Source organism: Serinus canaria, chromosome 12 (assembly GCF_022539315.1).
Source record: "Serinus canaria isolate serCan28SL12 chromosome 12, serCan2020, whole genome shotgun sequence".
NCBI lineage: Eukaryota > Metazoa > Chordata > Aves > Passeriformes > Fringillidae > Serinus > Serinus canaria.
The window spans coordinates 10,980,913-10,998,756 of NC_066326.1; the positions used below are offsets into that span (position 1 = coordinate 10,980,913).

The 17,844-nt window shown below is 45.1% G+C and overlaps 1 protein-coding gene across 4 annotated transcripts in view; it reads right to left on the reverse strand.

Moving 5' to 3' along the window:
• The window catches only part of MGLL (monoglyceride lipase), a 101,358-nt gene that overhangs the window by 13,769 nt on the left and 69,745 nt on the right, over nucleotides 1-17,844 (reverse strand). For all 4 annotated transcript variants that reach the window (XM_030227837.2, XM_018915107.3, XM_018915108.3 and 1 more), the window contains 2 exons: nucleotides 2,658-2,794; nucleotides 1,048-1,158 (listed from right to left, as the gene is read on the reverse strand). In XM_030227837.2, the coding sequence (XP_030083697.1) occupies nucleotides 1,048-1,158; nucleotides 2,658-2,794 (248 nt within the window). The remainder of the gene's footprint in view (nucleotides 1-1,047; nucleotides 1,159-2,657; nucleotides 2,795-17,844) is intronic.

Genomic DNA, 17,844 nt, shown 5'->3' on the forward strand with positions numbered 1-17,844 from the left:
CTTAAGGCTAGAGGTCTTAATGCATTTTTTTTTTCCAGTGGAAAGGAGGTAATTAGAAAGCACCCTTTGGTGCTTGTAGTGATTTGTGTGGTCTCTAGATGGCTTTGGCTACAGCAGAAAGTGGGACAGGATTATAGTGAAAGCTGAGGTAATCTGTCTCCTTCCTCGCAGAAGAAAAAAAAAAAGGAGAAATAGCTTAGAAGTAAATTAAAACAAGAAGCTAGCCCTAGGAGAAGTGTCTAAGGAGAGAGGATACAGGAAGGAGTCCTGTGGGAATGAGAGGCTCTGTCCTTCATGCTGGTTTAGCTGCTCCTTCCCTTTGCTTCCAGCTTTTTTAGGATTGTTGTTTATTCTTTTCACAATGCAAAAAGGAGGAGAGAACTGAGGCTCAGTTGCTTTGCAGAACCTCCCTGGGGAAGGGCAAACCAGGCAATGCAACTGTGGATCAGAAACAGCTTTGGAGGGCAGATGGAAATGGGAGGGGGATAAAGCCTAAATGCAAGCCAAAAGAGATGGCCTGGACAAGAGATGGTACCAGTCATAGTACCAGGCCAAATGGGATGCAGCTGGGGCAGTGATGCTTTAGCTGGAAGCCTCTTTTGAGGCTCATCAAGGATTTCTGGGACTGAGGACTCTGGTTCTGTTCAGAAATTGGTCATCCCCCAAATGCCAAAAATAACCCTGGCCTGACTTAGCCAGCAGCCTGTGTTGCAACTATACCAGACTCTGCATGAGTCAGGAAGAAAACTGTAGGAGAGGAAGGGAAAGGACAGCATTGTGTGGGCTGCCACGGGGTGAGGTGAAGAAAGCACAGTCTGCTACCACCAGTATCCAACTCTTGCTTAAACAGGTTTTTCTGGACAGGTTCAGGACTCACATCCCCTCTGAAAAGTAGGTGGAACTGTGGGGGAGGCACTTAGAAGGAAAGTATTGGCATCTGGGTGGCACAGATCCCAGCAGGGTTTTGCATTTCAAGGCCAGAGGTGTTGACACTTTTCCTGGTGCAGAAGACCAAGGTGACCATGTGCAAGGAGGGTTTGCTCTTACCTTGATGGGAGTGGCAACTTCTGGGCTGGCTACCACTAAAGGAGAGATTAACAGCATGCCAGAAAACTCACTGGGTCTCTCACTTGCTGTCAGAATGGAGATGGCTCCCCCCTGCAATGCAAAATAACAGCCCACAGCTTAACACAGGTGCCAGCATCTTGTTTGTATAGTAATCCTGCTACTGGAAAAGGTTTAGTCCAAGCAAGCAATTACTTCTGCCCCACTGAGAGTGCAGTGGGGTCAGCAAGGGAGGCTGGAGGAGTAGAAGCACTGGAAGTGTCTGGTTTTCCTGGGAAGAGGTCTGGTTTCTGTTCTCATGCTATAAACCCTCATGTCACACAACTCAACTGTCCATGCAACGTCCATCAGCTCCCCAGGATGCCTTGTTTCCTCCTTAATTTAAAGGACTGAGAAGAAGAAAATGTTTGAAGTGGTATTTCAGGTGGGTCTTGAAAAGTAAGTTGAGGTTCATCAGCCTGACAGACTGGTGCTGCATGGGGAAGGTGCCCTGAAGCCGGGCTTGCTCCGTGCTGTGCCACTGGTAACCTGGGCAACAGCAATGCTGCCCTGGCATGGGAAAATCTTCCCTAATTAATGGGAATTAAATATCCTCCTCCCCAGTGTCCCCAGCCCCACAGTGTTGTGCCAAGGGCCTGGCAGCAAACACCCAGCCCATGGTCTGGAGCTAAATGAGAGCCAGGCTGAGCCATCCTGCACGAGGATGGGCTGATGGCAAGGGGTGCTGATGGAAGGGATCCCGTGGGCTTGCTTGGGAAAGTTTGCAGAGGATTAGTTGCCAAGGGAAATATTTGGTGAACTTCCACACTTCTGGAGAACCAGGGGCTTGTTAAATGGAGCAGCAGCGAGAAGCATCTCAAAGGCTTCAGTGGGAAATTGCTCCTTGTTACACGGTGGCTTTGGAGCGCGGGAGCCCTTCAGAGCATGCCCTGCCTTCTTTTGCCAGAACACTTATTTATCTGAGCATGGACTGAATCCCAAAGTACTCATTCATTTTCCTCTCCTCTGGGAAGGCAGGGAGGGCAGATCAATGACATCAGTGGGAATACTGTTAGCTTGAATAAAGGGATTTGGCCCGTGCTGTCAGAATCAGGCTTCAGATCTGTTCACCAAATCAGTGCCTTTGTTTTTGCAGCCTTAATCCCTGGTACATTTTCCTGTAAGGTTGTTTAACAGAATAAGGCTACAGGGTATTTTCATGCTTCATCCCCATGCTGCTCACAAAGCCTTGGAGGGCTTAACCTCCTGGTTACAGGTTAAAATGAAAGGGGAAACCCGATGCTGCAGGGAGCTGATGAGACTTACCACACAGCCACGGGAATGAATGGTCATGTTAAAAAGCAGGCTTCTCCTTGCAAATGGCTCATTAGGGCCATGGTGGGGGTAGAAAGTTAAGGACTGTCTTTACTCAAGGCAGATCTCAGGGCTGTAGCACGCTGGCAAATCAATCAGTGAATGAAGTGGAGGGGAAGGCTCCTGGTGGTTTTGTTTTCCTGCTGTGGAATGAGTCATTTGCTGCCATCCCCATGAGTACCACCAGGCTATGACACATGTCCTGGGTGCTGCTGGGAGGGGCAGGGGATGGTGCTTACCATGGAGTGCCCCAGGATGAGAACAGGCAGTTTGGGGTGCTCTTTCTTCATGAGATCAATGTGCTGCAAGCTGTCCCTGATGAAGACGTGGAAGTCTGAGACAACCATCCGATCACCCTCGCTCTGCCCGTGGCCAACTGCAGGGAGAAGCAGAGCACACAGCTGAGTCATTGGAAGCACTGGTTACAGTCTGAAAGGACCTGGCAGAAATAAACCTGTTGGACTGCTTCTGTCCTAGCTTGACCTTCTCCTGCAGTCATCTCTCAACAGAGAAAGCGCTGCAGAAATGCGAAGGAAACTGCACAGAGCTGTTGAGTGGCACACTGTCCATGACCTGACTTTTTAAAAAAACATCATAGAATCATAGAATGTTAAGGGATTGCAAGGGGCCTCTAAATTTGGACTTCTATTCTCCCATGTTTCTATCTGCTCTTCAAGGCTAAGAGTAGCAATTTTCCTCATGGAAACCTCAACCATCAGGGTGGGGAAGGGCTGTCTTGCCTTGCTGATAGGTCACTGCATCCTGGGAAAAGGGGATTTGCCTCAAGGACCACATGCTTTGGGTCTGGTGGCTCACTGTACAGCTGTAACTGCTGTGTAGCATCTAGGCCAGAAACAGAAATATTCTGAAGACTAGCTACAGTTACTATAAACTTAATGGGCCACGGACACGGCCTTTTCCAGGGCCTGAATGTGCACAAGCTTCACAGTCCTGCTTTTTCTCATGATACCCTGCAGTGCTGGCTGGGCTGCAAACCTCCTCTGTGTGAGGTAAGGGTTCAAGAGATGGAGCCTGCAGTGGGCAAGTATCCAGTGGCAATCTTCTCCTAAACAAGTGCTAATGCCAACTGTACCACACCTGGACACTGTTTCCTCACTCTGTGTCTGGGAATTATCTTGCCTAATGGAAGGGAAGGGGAAGATTAAAATGGGAGATGGTGAGTTGCCATGGGAACAGTGGCATCCCTGGCAGAGGTGGAGCCAGCATCACCACCAACACAGCCCCAGGCAATTTTGAGCTTGCAAAGGCTTGAAATTAATACCACCTCGGGGAAGCAGTTTGCATGCTTACCTGACCACACATGCATGTTACTGCCTATCACAAATAGGATTTGTCCTTAGAAACAGCCCTTTGCTTGTTTCTGTTCCATGCAGGTTGTTAAGGAAAATTGAGCAGGGGAAAAAGCATCCCACCCATATAGGTCAGGGTATAGGGGGTCTTGAACATCTCCCTCCTGCTGGCTGTCTCCTTAGGCCTTCTCCAGTGGGCACTGAGGCCCTTTTATAGACACAAAGGGACAATGACTTGTTAAAGGAGGTGAAGCTGATAACTGTTGACATGCTGGATGGTTCCCCTTGCAGTGATCAGCAAAGAAAAGCACCACTGACACAGCCACAAAGGTAGTCAGTCACATCTGCTGGCAGTGGTCATGCCAGTGGGAATCAGTAGGTCTCAACTTCCTTGTAAGCCACCCAAAAAATCACCTTGCAAATTAGGCAGAACTTCTAATAGAAATCTGGACTAAATTCACTCCATCTAGGAAAAACTGAACCCCAAACTTGTTTTTTTGTCAGGTGTTCTCCATGGCTGAGTCTTTTGGCAGTGAAGGCTGCAATCAGCCACCCTGGCTGCCATAAAAACCCATACACGTCATGCTGATCAATTATAAACAACATTTTACCAGTTCTGCTTTCCATGCACACACTCCAATTCCTGCCAAAATATGGTGCAGCAAGCCTCCTCCATGGATCAGTGACCAGAAACAAATAGAAGAGCAAATTAAAATACAAGTCATGATAATCTCCAGAAGTGAAACCATGTGTGTGGCTAGAGGAACTATTGACTTTAAACTGGTTTTTGTAACAGATGGAATGTGAGCTTATTACAATTTTTATACACACTCAGTCCACTCACTTTATGGTCCTCAAATGTGTTATCTGCCTGCTATTCAACTCCAAATGTAGCAGGTTAATGTGACTTTAACAGTCCAGAGAGAGGAACATTTTTCCTAACAGAGCTCTGCACTTCAGTTTTATTTTTTCTTTAGTGCTGCCTCACTTGCTTCTTGTGTCTCCTTCTCTCCAGTGCTCAGACAGCTGTGCAAGCAGAGACTGCAAACCCCCGTGGCCCAGGCCTGTAAATGGGCCATGACTCCTTGCTCTGGAACTGGGAGTCTTTGGCCTATTTTTGGATGAGACTGAGGGAGGTCTGGAAAGCCTCCTTGGCTCTCAGTGTGAAGAATTTCCCCTGCTCCTACCACATAACAGTGACACTGCTTGTAACAGTCAAAGCAATGGTTGTGGAATCCAAGAAATAACTGTGCAAAGCTGCGACAAGTTCCTCTTTGATTTTTTCCAGGTTTTTTTATTAATAACTTAATGACCACCCCTTTTTAACCCCAGTTTTAAATACTAAACTCCTGTTCCCCACTCAGATGGCACAAAGCCTGAGCAGCAGTTTGTCTGCACATGTGGGGCAGGAAAGCCATGCAGGTCTTTGCTTTGATACTCTCCCTGTCCCTTGCACAAGGTTAGCCAGGGGGCATTGCTAGGTCATGGTCTTTTATTTTACTGTTTTCTGTTCTTCCCCTCCAAGAAACCAAACTTGTTCCCCCAGTGAATGAGTATATTGCAAGTTTGAATTCCCCAGCTGATAAACTTCAGGGTGAGGAACCAAGACCCCTTCTATTAGAGGAAAGATATTTGCACAACCAAACATCGATACAGCCAGGAGTATTGACGTGTTTTTCTCTGATCTTTTGCCCTCAGAGCAATTAAGAGTGAAAGGTCAGGTTCATCCTTGATGTAAAGCTGTTAGCTTTGGGTTTTGCTGGGAATGAATCTGCTGTAGGATTCCACAGTGCCAGTGGCACAACAGTGGGTGCAAGAGGAGTGGAACCACCTTCCCCAGAGACTGCTCCACACCCAAGTGACACAACACCAAGGGTGACAACAGAGAAGTGTCCAAGAATCACAGCTCCAGGAGCTCCTCATCCCAGCATTCCCACAGGGACCCCTGGTTTCAGCAGGGCAGTGTGAGAGCTGTGACTGCTGGTGCACGTCCCCACAGCACACTCAGCACCCAAAAGCTTTTAAACTGTTTCCCGTCTCTCTGACTTCACACCCAGCTTGTGGTTCACTGCCAGTGCTGTGTCTGTGCAGTGGCTCAGTGATCCATTCAGGTTGTGTGTGCTGACCTAACTGCAGGCACACTTTCCACGAGTCTTTAAAAGTGAGAACACAAACCACACATTTTCAAGTTGCAAATCTAGAATTAGGAGGTTTCAGCATCCATTTCCAACCAAACACACCTCGGCAAAATAACATACTTTGCCCAAACAAAATCTGAATAAAGGCTTGATTATCTGGCCCAATATGTCACAGTCATTAAATTCTTCCCTCTATTCTCAGCATGAGCATGCTCAGACTGTGGCTCTGCCCCTGGAGTCAAGAACAACAAACAACTCAGTCAGTCCTGTCAGAGAGCAGGACTTCAGAGTGTGGATCCACCAATGATTGTAGATCCTCCAGAACTACACATCTCTCTGGATAAAATAATACTGACTGCCTGCTCAGGAAGGCAAAGCTGAGAGTTCAGGGATGGAGTATTTGAGGGTGTGAAGTCTCTGGGGTGTCAGTTATAACCATGTAAATATGAGTCTGCCAGCATAACAGATCCTGTGACCCTGGAAATACTTCTACAAGTCCCTTCATTCCTCAAATCCCATATTCTCTCATGTTGTGGGGCTTGCTTTTGAAAACCTCTCCAGAGCAGCCAGGCTCTTCAGCTGACATTGGCTCACATGCCTCAAAAAAGGTTACGTCCTGTTCAGATTGGAGATATCCTGAAAAACATGTAAATAAAAACCAGTCCAACTTGACACTCCTTTCCCCTCATTGAAAGCCAAATGGGAGCTGCCTGAAGAAATGAGCAGCCCAGCTCTGGGCTTGTTGGGCAGACTCAGTCTGATGAGGGCACCTGGGCTGGATCTCCACCAGCACGATGCTTTTTCGCTGGGGCTGTGGGGCCACACCAGAGCTGAAAAAATCTGTCCTTAAATGCAGTAAAGAAGACCAGAAGAATATTGGGCAGAGAGGAGAGCTTGGCAGTACCTGTCCCTGCTCATATGGGGTGCCTCAGCCCTCAGAGGCACTGTGGGGATGGTGAGTGTCCCCACACCCTGTCCACCCTCAGATACCTGCTCTGGTTTTGTCCTGAACACTAACTTTTACAGAAGCCACCCACCATACATATTTGTTTCTCTTTCCAAGTGCTCAGCCCTCCTGACAAAAGTGGAGCCTGACCCTGGGTGCTCAGATGAGGACTGAGTTCACCCTCTGACCTTCAGCAGGAACATTTTGCTATGGAAAATGAGGTGATGGGAATGCAGGTCAAATGTTGAGTTCAGCTATGGTGCTGTAAATTCAACAATTTCAGTGCTGTGCCTTAAAGCTTACAGTCATGGGAAAGCAGAAATTATGCACCATGTTGTTTTGTCAGCCTTTGCCCCCTCTTTATTATGGAAAGGCCATAAAACAAAGAAAGAGGACAGGAGAAATCTGCCTAGGGAACAGTAATTTTTCAGGAAGAATTTGTATCTTGGTTTTTCACATATTTTGATGTTTCCAGGGGGAAAGGGGATGGTTTGGATCCATTTTTATTGTAGTGAGAACACCGCCACTGTAGGATGAGATTTTCTCCCCTGCCAACTGATGGCAGGAACAATCAGGAGGAATGCAGGGCTTGACTCCTGCCTCAGGATTCTCAATACTATCTGTTTTCCTCTCTAGAGGTGTAACTCCAAGATTTTAGAGTGGGAGAATCAGGAACAGGCAGAGCCAGGGGTTAGGTCAGGAATTCCAGGCTAACCATTCTCTCAGCACAGACATATTTTGAATTGCAATGGTACTGACAGAGGAGTGTCAGGAGCTTTCAGTGGTTAAAGGTGAGAAGTGCCACCACTGTGAATTCAATGATTCCCAGAAACAGCTGAGGAGCAGCTCTGGTACCTCAGAGCCCCACACTGCAAAGAAATGTCTTATTGATGGCACAGGGGCCATCATTAGCAAGGCTCAGTGCTGGAGCATTTGATTTAATGAGCTGCAGCATGATGTGAGTCAATTCCCAAAGGGCTGCTGTAGGCCAGGAAAGGTGATTTTGCTGCTTTAGCACTGGCACTGCCACAGCAGTGGGCAGCAGCTCGTTTCAGCACAGACAGTGGTGTGCAGCACAAGGATTTGTGTTAGAGCTCACAGCCAAGCTCAGGCTGAAGATCCTCTTCTTTCACTGCCTTGCTCATCAATAAGCTTGTTGGAATCTGATAGGTCCATTTGAAGCAAATGCTCAAATGGCTTTTGGAAAAAGAAGCTATTATGTTTATTAGCTCTTGGAAAGATTTGTTTTATTCCTGGAGTCCTCTGCTTCTATTTTCTGCCCAAAATTGGAGAAGGATTGGACCTCTCACTGCTGTTGGACACTGTCACATGTGGGAAGGGGAGCCTACCTCACCCTTCTTTGTTCTCACCCTACCACAGGTCATGCTGCTGGTAAGAGGCATGAGCATGGTTGTGTCCTGCTTGCTGTCTGGTCTAGGGAATAAAACACATCATTAACAATTCTCATAGATGCTTTCCCTGTGCAGGTGGCCCATGCAGAGGGATGATGCTGGGTCTGGAGCCCACAGTGGGAAGATGCCAGTGACAGAAATGTGGATGGTTCTTCTGGTGCACGTGGTGTAATGTGCCAGCCTAAACCCTCACCCAAAATCTCCCTGAGCCTGCAGCAGCTTGCTCAGGTGGGCACCTCACTGTGATGGCCCCCAGCCTATCCTGAGACCCCAGTGCCACAGGAAAGCACCACTTCAGCAGCTCATTTTATATCCAAACCCCACAGACTGAGAGACAGCCCTTGCCTGCCTCTGCTTTCCTCTCTGCCTTTACAAAATACATTCAGACTTGGAGATAAAACTTGGAGCACAAGATGCAGCAAATACAACTTCCCAGAGTGTTTCAGCTTTAGCAGCCAGTGCAGCAGCTAACGAAGTGTGTCACAAGGCATTGCAGCTGATGCCTGTATTTATGAGCTCTGCTGAAACTCCTCTGAGCAGGGACTGCTTCTTTTTTCTTTTTTTTTTTTTCCAGCCCTTGTACAGAACCAACACCACAGGGCATCACCACAGACCTTGGTCAAAGGTACAGTAAGATTTAAAAGTAATAATTAACTCTAATCTCAGGCTATAAGGCAGCATGGTTTTGCAGAGGAGGAGCTTGGAGAAAGCACCTAAATGGAGAATTTGAGTGGACACAATACATAAGACAACATAACAAATGTTCTGTGAAACCTTGATTTTCTGCTCAGTGACTTTTTAAGGTTTAATGAAAAAATTATTAATGAAATAGTAAACACTTCAAATTGTCATAACAGTTCACTACTTAAAAAACTATACTTGTTTAGGAATGATTTAAGTACACATCTTTTTCATCAAGTGAGCAAAGCTCATTAATTAAACATACTGGATTTCAAAGCTCTCAATGTTTAATTATTTGTTTAACAAGCAGTACATCTAATCCACCATTCAGACACACAAACAACTAAAACAACAGGAAGAATCTTCAAAGCAGGACAATCAACATCTGGAAAAGTCAACAGACTGTGCCTGTATTGTCAGTAACACATAAAGCAAATGTTCCACTGGCAGAACAAATGCACAGAGGAAGCACCTCAGAGATCATCCTGCTGATTCCTGCTCGACAAAGCATCTTTCTTCTCCTCAGAACAGACTTATCACAGTAAGGGAGCTTGTTCCTGTTTGATTTCCCCAAACTTCAACCAAATCAAGCCTGGTGCACAGAGGGCACTAGGAAATTTCTGCCCTCCATCTGTACCTACTCTTCTTTTTGCTGCATGTGGAGAGCTTTGGCACCAGGACAGAGACACATGAGCCAGGAGAGAGCAGGAGAAGCTGTCCTAGGATTTAGGACATAGGTCATGCTCCCTTGACTCTGATCAAGCTGCTGTCTAGGTCAGCTGCTGTGCTTATTTTGTAGCTGAACCTTGGAGCTGAGTGTCTCAGTGTCCACCTGACTGAGCCTCAGCTGTGCACTCCTCCTCTCCCACAGCTCTGGTTTCCACTGGAACAAAGACCTGTTTGACACAAGCCTATGGGCTTTCCCAGGAAGATTTCTTTCACATCAGATGGGAACCATTAGGAGCTAAAAGGGGAAGATTCTCTCTCACCGCTGCTGCCACTTTTATGTTCTTTGAGAACCTGAAATACAGCTCAACATATGCTTATCCTTACCAACATCTGGGTAGTCCTGGGCACCCCTTCCTTAGCACCTCCAGCAGAGATGCAGTGAACACACTGGGTTTTCCCACACAGGCACATTATGCAACCACTGGATATGGTACCCAAGAGAATTACCTCTTCCCCTGGGTGTTTTATGTATGAAGCATGTAGCTAAGAACTACAGGTGGATTCTGCCTCTCTCTGACCAAAAGAGAGCCTTGTCCTGAAGGCACAAGTCCATCAGCTTCCCTCTTCCCTTCCAAGGTTAGCAAAATAATTTTCCTTTCAGCATTTGCTGGGTAGTTTTTATTCACTTGCCTCACACAAAGAGTGCAGCAAACTGAAAGCATTCTCCTCCCACATCAGAGACACATTTGCAGAGATGAGATATTTTTAGAATAGTGCACACAGAGATATATTGTTTGTTGTCTTGGTTAGGGAAAAAAAAAAGCAACAGTCAATTTTCTATACTAAAATAATTTGTGCCTTATTGCTAGGGAGCAGACAACCAGTCATCTTGCTAAAGCCATTTGAAATCTTTTCTGTACTCCAGAGATGACAAACAAAATGACCTGGTATGTATCAGAGCAGTCGTTAATTCTGGCTAACAAGGCAAACTGTTTCTGTCAGTGTGAAGAGCCAATTCTTCTCTAATGGATACAAACATGGTTCTTTTGGCTTTAGAAGACTTGCCCATTTCTAATGCAGTTGCTGAATTTGGCTCTGAACTGCAGTTCCTTAAAAGTCTTCCTGGAACATTATGTTGCTCATGCAAACATGCTGAAAAAACCCATCTGAGTGTTTGTGTTGCAAAATCAGGGGCTGCATTTGCAAACAGCAGTCACTGTGGGCAGGCTAGAAGCCCAAGTGTCTCCAGGGATGCCATGAGATGAAGGGGCCAAGACAGTATGAAAGTGTGCACGTGTCATTGTCACTTCCCACACTGCCTGCAGTGGGGCAGCTTTGTCATCCCTGTCACAAAATCAGGAAGCTGCTGTGGCGTGGCTGGTGAAGCCAAGGTCCATGAAAGAGGAATATGGAACCCACTTCCTCTTCCACAAAGCACACTCACAACAGCATTCCACTTTCTTCCTCAGGCCCTTCTGCAGTGCCACCTCCCAAGCCAGCCCTCAATAACATAAAAGCAGAAGACAGCTGGCAGAAAAATCCTTTTCTACCAGGCTGCTGGGATCAGTGGTTTGAAAACATTGCACAAAGCCAGTGTGGATGGCTGAGTAGCTGTTGAGCTCCTCTGCACAAGGGTTTCTTTTGCTGATGGATGAAATGATTCCTGTCTAATCTCTTCTCCTATGGGATGAAGAACACAACACAATACAAGAAATATAATCAGCAAAGCACAACTTACAGTGACTCTAAGGAGTCAGAGACACTAACTAATCAAACACTAAGGGATTTTTTTTAAGGCCTATAATAATTTTTATAAGGCACTATAATTTTTAACAGTTATTCTTGCAGTTTTGCACTGAGATTTTGCTCTCTTTCATGAGGAGCACAGAATTTCCCAAAGAATTGGTGAGGTGACTTTATTTAGTATTGGAATTGATCTTCAAAGACTTATTCTGGCATGACATAGAAGGAGTATCAATGCCCAGATACCACAGAAAAAATGCATGGACTTTGCTGGAGTTAATCCAGGGTCTCACAAATTCATTTGATCTATATGCTGCTGATCTAAGAGCAGAGAGGAGCTTTTATTCTGCTCTTCACATATGACTTGAGATATCACTGATGGTAGCTAGAGTTTCACCTTCAGTGGAAGGAGGCAAGCAGCCAAGGGATATCTCCCTTAGTATTTTATTTTAGCTTTAAAAACACATATAATTTTCTTCTCTTGTTTTAATCCCATAAATCAAAAAATCAAGGGATCAAATTCTATTTTTTCCTAGCTCAAAACAAGGATGAAAATCTAATTGCATTAACTTTCTGTTATGCAGTTCTAAAACAGCTGGGGCACTAATTCAAAATATCTGGATTTTCAATGAAAAAAATAATTTTGGAGTGCTGGAGTGGAGATGCACACTCCCCTTCCCCTTCCCCACCCATTTATTCCAGAGCCTGTGTGCTGCTCTCCAACATGCACATGCTGTTAACTCCTAAAGGACAGCTTGGTCAACTAGAAAACCTTTCCATTTCTTTCCTTAACAAAGGCCATCCATTCAGCACTCTTCTGTTTGCTGAAAGAAGGTTCCATTTGTCCTGCCTGGGAGTGTGCAGGGCCCTGCTGACTGCTCCCCTTGAAGAGTGCTCCAGGTGAATGGAGGCGGCTGAGCTGGGAGCCTTGCCCCGCTCACAGCTGCAGCTTCAGCCCAGCTGCTCACCCTGCAAAATCCAGATGTGAGCCTTGGGTAGCTCTGTGCTCGAGCAAACAATCCAATCAATTAATTTTGGCAAGGACAGACCTAATTCTTCCCTGCCTACAGCAGCTTAGGCATCACAAAGAAAAGAAGATGAAAGCTGGATCATGTAAGAACTCCCTTCATGCTGCTGAGGAATGTCTTGGGAGATGGACACAGCTTCCTTTCAAGCTCTCTTCAAAAGGTTCCTCTCCATGCAGACCACCCATTGGGGCCCCACATCAATAACAACAACAACAAAAAAAAGAATTTAAAAGACCCATTTTTCATCCAATTTATTTACATGTTAAAATAAACACGAGTTCCCATCTAGAGCAAGGGCTCCCAGTGGGTTCTGTTTAGTCTGTGAGATTCTTGGCACCAAAGGACAGCATTTCTCTATTCCAAAGCAATCTTGGCACAGAATTGTTGGTTATATAATTTTTTAAAGCAACTGGCAAATGAATAATGATGTTTCTAAAAAGAGTGACTCGTGTTCTAGGATACCAGTAAGGTGTTTTAGCAATTAATCTGCTAAAAGGTCATTACCAAGCCTGAGATCTCAAGACCCTCCATTCAGGGTCAGCTCTCTCCATGGGTTGCACTTCCAGTTCTAAATCACCCTGTCCAAAGGGAGCTTTCTCACAGAGTTAAAAAGATTTTTGCTTTTTGCTTCACTCCTTCCTATTGCCACATGGCAGTGCCACCCTCATTAGATGGGATTTGTCCCTGCTCCTGACAAGGCACGAAGGAAATACCACTTTCCCAGAGCCAATGGCTTTTTATACCCACTTTGCACAAGCTCAATGGCTGAGCAGCAGGTGGATTATTTGAAGTAAGGGCAGGCTTTTTTAATTTTTTTTTTTTTTTAACAGGGTACATCCGCCCAGAGCTGTAGCTCACTGAAACCCTAACAGATCTGGGAGTAACAGAATTAAGGAAAAAACCTTCTGATGAAGCAGGTCTGGCAGGGAGCATTCCTGGGTGGGTCAGTCCTGCCCAGAGTGCCAGAGCATAAATGCTGCCAGTTGGCTCATGGATGAGTGGCATTTAGATGGTACACGGGGGGAGTGGCAGGGCAGAAAATAGCTCCCCTAAATCTGTCTTGCAGCAAAGCTCTTGTCCTTTCCTGGTAGAGCTTGATTTCAAAGTTAGTGTTGTGGTTGTTTTTTACCACTTCATACCCTTTTCTCTGTATCTTTCCCCACTGCAGCTCTGAAATTCTCCCCACTATATATATATTTACTGAAAAACCCCAGGATCAAACAGGCAGGTTATTGCTTTCTGTGCTCTATTACTCATTTCAAGCCATGGCTGATGACAGTAGGCAATGAATCCTGGCTGGCAGCTCTACAGCTCAGTAAACAATGCACAGATACAAGTGTTGAGTTATTGAAGGTTACAGACCCAAATGCTGGCTTTGGGCTGTGAGAGCTACTTCACCATCAGCCAGCAAGGGTGTATTTGCAGCTCAGGGAGAGCTCTCTACAAAATCTGGGCAGGAGAGCTGCAAGGTCCATGAAAAGGCACAGGGCTGTGGCCAAAAGTGCAGGTGGTATCAGGCAGGGTCAGTTCACAAGTGTTCTCTGCCTCCTCTCCCTCCCCCAGCCCTCTGCTGAGCTGAGCATGAACTTGGCACCACCATGGGTCAGGCTGCCTGCTCTGTAGCATGAGAAAAACTGCCAGGATCTGTCAGCAGGCTTTGTCTTGGATAAATTCAGAACCAGAAAATAAATGTAGCATGGAGAATGTCAATTTTAAGAGATCTGGGTTGAGAGCATCAGTCTTTGTGCCATCTACAATTCAGCACTTTTTTTTTAAACTTTATTTTGGTAGCTAAGCAAGAATTCTCAGATTAGAGAGTACTGCCAAGCCCTGAATAAATCCCAGCATTAGAGATGCTGTGGGTATAACAGCTCTCCCCATGAACTGAATCTGCAGACAGTATCTTCAGAGAAATTAACCCTCGAGTGCCACAGGACAGGCTCTGTAGCATCAGTTTCAGTGCTCTGGGAAATCTCACCTCGTGGTTAGAACAGGTCTCTCCTATTCATGGAGCAATACTGATGAAGGATGGAGTAAAGCACAGGCTTAGAATAACTTAGAATGGCTGATACAGTAACTTTTCTGCATTGTTGGTGAAGTGGTCAAATTTCCAGGTGGAATCCTGAAGACAAATTCAACCAAAGGGTGTGTAACTACCAAACTAGTCAAGCAGCTTGTGATTACTTGACATCTGATTGTTTATTTTCCATCCACCCATTCCTTAGCAGCTCTGAAAGCACCTGCTTAGAATTTGGATATAAGGAAAAGTTAAATGGGTGCAATTTAACCTTTCTTATTTTTCTGCCTCATCCCTTTCAATATTGGTGAGATGTTTCATTTTAAGCTGCTCTATTCACTGGCTGAATCCTCCTCTCAGCCTGTGAAGAACCATTCACAGTAATGGTTTTGTATTCTTGGAGCTCAGGGCTTCTCAGCTGCAGGCTCCCTGGAAGTGGGTCAGCATCACATTCAGAGGTTTTCATGGATAACCTGAGATACACTGAAGTGAAGTGGCATTCCTGAGAGCCAAGACAAACATGTGGCAGAGCCAAGTGGCAGTTTCCAAACCCCTTCTTGCATTGCCTACACAATGAGTGCTACAGAATGAGCCACATCCTGATCTGAGCCACACAGGACTGATCAATGGGAAGGGAACCTGCAAGAGATCCCCACAGCTAAAACTGCAGCACTGTTGGAACATAACACAGGCCAGATTCAAGTGATGTGAAATCCAGGAAAGACTTCAGAAATATAAGCAAAAGAGCTTTTCTAGTATAAGCCACTAAAATTTGGCCACAGCTGGCACAGACAGGACATGCTCCCATCTAAGGACTGGCTGGTGCTCACAGAAATGGGCTGGTGAGTCCTTATTTGATGTCTTAGTACATTATGGAACCAAAACCCCCCCATGGCCGTTGGCTCCCTCACTGCCACAGTGCACAGAAGACTTCAAAGTGAATTCCACACACATCTTCAGGTAAGGCTTCTTCCAGATGGCCTTAGGTTTTGTAAGACCTTTTGCAATCCTCATTTTGTTATTCTGAAGAAGGCTCAAGGCCAAAAGGAGTGTTACTGGGATGCTGGAGGATCTCATCTGGGTTGGGGAATGAACCAGAAGTTAACCAGGTGTTTTGCTTTGCTTTGCCAATGGCCTCAGAAGTGAAGAGGATCACACTGCCAGAGGCTTTCAATTATCAAGTTAAATTTCCTAAAATTCTGAAATAATTTTCCCAAAGCACCAACTATGATTGTATAGTTCCCTGTACACTTTAAATGCTAAAATGATATTTTATTCTCTAAAATAATAGTTCAAGATATGCAAGTTTCTTACTAAAATAGGAAAAAAGCCTTAAAACCTATGAGTCAAATCCTAGTCCTACTGAAGTTAGTGGCATTTAGCTACTGCCTTCAGAGGATGCAAGCATGTATTCTGTGTGCAGCAGCACAGAAGCAATTAAGGCTCAAGAAATGAAGAAATAAATCCCCAAACTATATAAGAAACAGATTCTAAACTTGGTTGTAAGTTAGAGGCATTCTGAAAGAAATGAGAGGCTGCAGGGCTGAGCTGGCACACAAGGAGAGGGGGGCAAAGCTGATGGCATCTGATCCCTCAGCAGGGACCAGCTGATGTCTCAGAGAGGAAAGGAGAGGCAGAACCAGCAAAGGGCCATGGGATGTGTGGTACAGAAGTGAGACATCAGCTAATGACAGCAGTTTATGTTATTAATGCTCTGCCAGGCTCCACAGACAACCAAAAGAGAATTGCTCTGAACTAACATGTTGTGAGTAACTAATAGATGGAGAAGAGAAAAACATTGGCCTCCGGCCCTAATCTGGGCAGGAATACACTGGGACAAAAAGTGAGGACCTTCAAAGAGTCAGAGGGGCAGAGCCTGGAACAGCCTGCCCAGCAGCAGCAGTGTTTGCTGGCAACCAAACTTGGTTAAAAACTGATCTTTGTGAAGAAGCCAGAGGATGCTGTTTGCAGGAACAAATGTCTAGATAATGCAGGGAGTGACTTTCTGCCCCTGCTGCTAACAGGAGTATTCTTAATAATAAAATAAATGCCCTCTTTTAACATTCTAAATAAAAGTGCAATAGGAGAAGCCCTATTAAATTAAATGCAATCCACCAGACACTGCAGAACCAAACCTGTTTCTCTGCAACACTTGGACTTATTGAAGAGGGAAGAACCTGAATATGTGAATCAACAAAGGATTAATTTTCCTATTGTTCACTAATTATTTTCCTTCTGGGGCTTGTTGCTGCAATATGCACTCATTTGGAGGCACTGATAGAGAACAGTCTGTTTTTTAAAAAGCCTCTACATATTTTGTTATTTTAAAAATTACTATTACTTTTAGGACTTCTGAGAATCCCTTAAAAGTTCTGCTCACAGTCTGTAACAAATAGAGCTACTCCCAGGAAAATCAGCAGGGAGAAAATCCACCAGCTGGAATCAGAAATTCCAGCTCTGGAACAACATGACACACTTTATGAATGAACAAATAAACAAACAATGAGCACTAGAACTACAAATTATGAAATGCAGTATATGGGCTGCTTCTGCATCCTTATTTTGTCAAGTGGAGCTCTGGAACTGAAGAGCTTGGGCCATGAAGGAACAGGAAGCTGTAGGAGGCTGAAAATTGAAGGTTCAGGCCATTCATTGACTGTTTATATTTTTTACTTCTCTTTGTAAATCTTCCTGTCCTTTGCCTTTACTCATGCAAGTAAGAGCTCTCTTTGCACACCCCACTCCTTAATAAGGCTCTTCTCCAGCTTAGTGCTGAAACAGGCACTGATCTGATCTGAGCTGGACTGTGCTCCTTTGATTCCTGTTGTCTATCTAAAAAGGTACTGGAGGAATCCAAATAATGTTTTGATCCAACTGGAGTTATTTAAAGAAATTATGTTTTTTCCCTTTAATTTTCAAAGGGTGTTCAGTAACTTGGAGCAGTCATTTGTAACTCAATTGGATGACAAAGTCCACACCTGCAGGAAGATTCACGTGTAGGTGAGGAATCATCAGTAATTAGCTCCTGAAACTTCATCCAAATAACACATCTGAAAAACAATAGGAAAGCTAAGCACATTAATGAAATGCTGTTGCTATGGAAAAATTGTTCCTGTAAAGGTGGAAATAAACATGCTTTCTTTTTCTCATAGTGCAAAAATGTCATAAAGCCTCTCCTTGAAGAAGAAGCTGGTTTTAACCATAGGTACTATTAAAGTCTGCTTTTAAGAAGGTAGTTTTTTTCACCCATTTCAAAACCCTCTATGTTTTATTTTTAGAAGCCACATCCCAAATACTAGCAGCTAGGATGCTCTTTAGTTCATAAAAAATAATTGATGCTGGGATGTACAGTGGTTATCTAGTTCAAGCCCCTACTCAAAGTGTTTCCCATTCATCCAGGTTTTCCAGGGCCTTATTGAGCTGGGTTTAAAATATCTCCAAGGCCAGAGGTGTCCCCACCTCCCTGGCTCCTGCTCCAACAT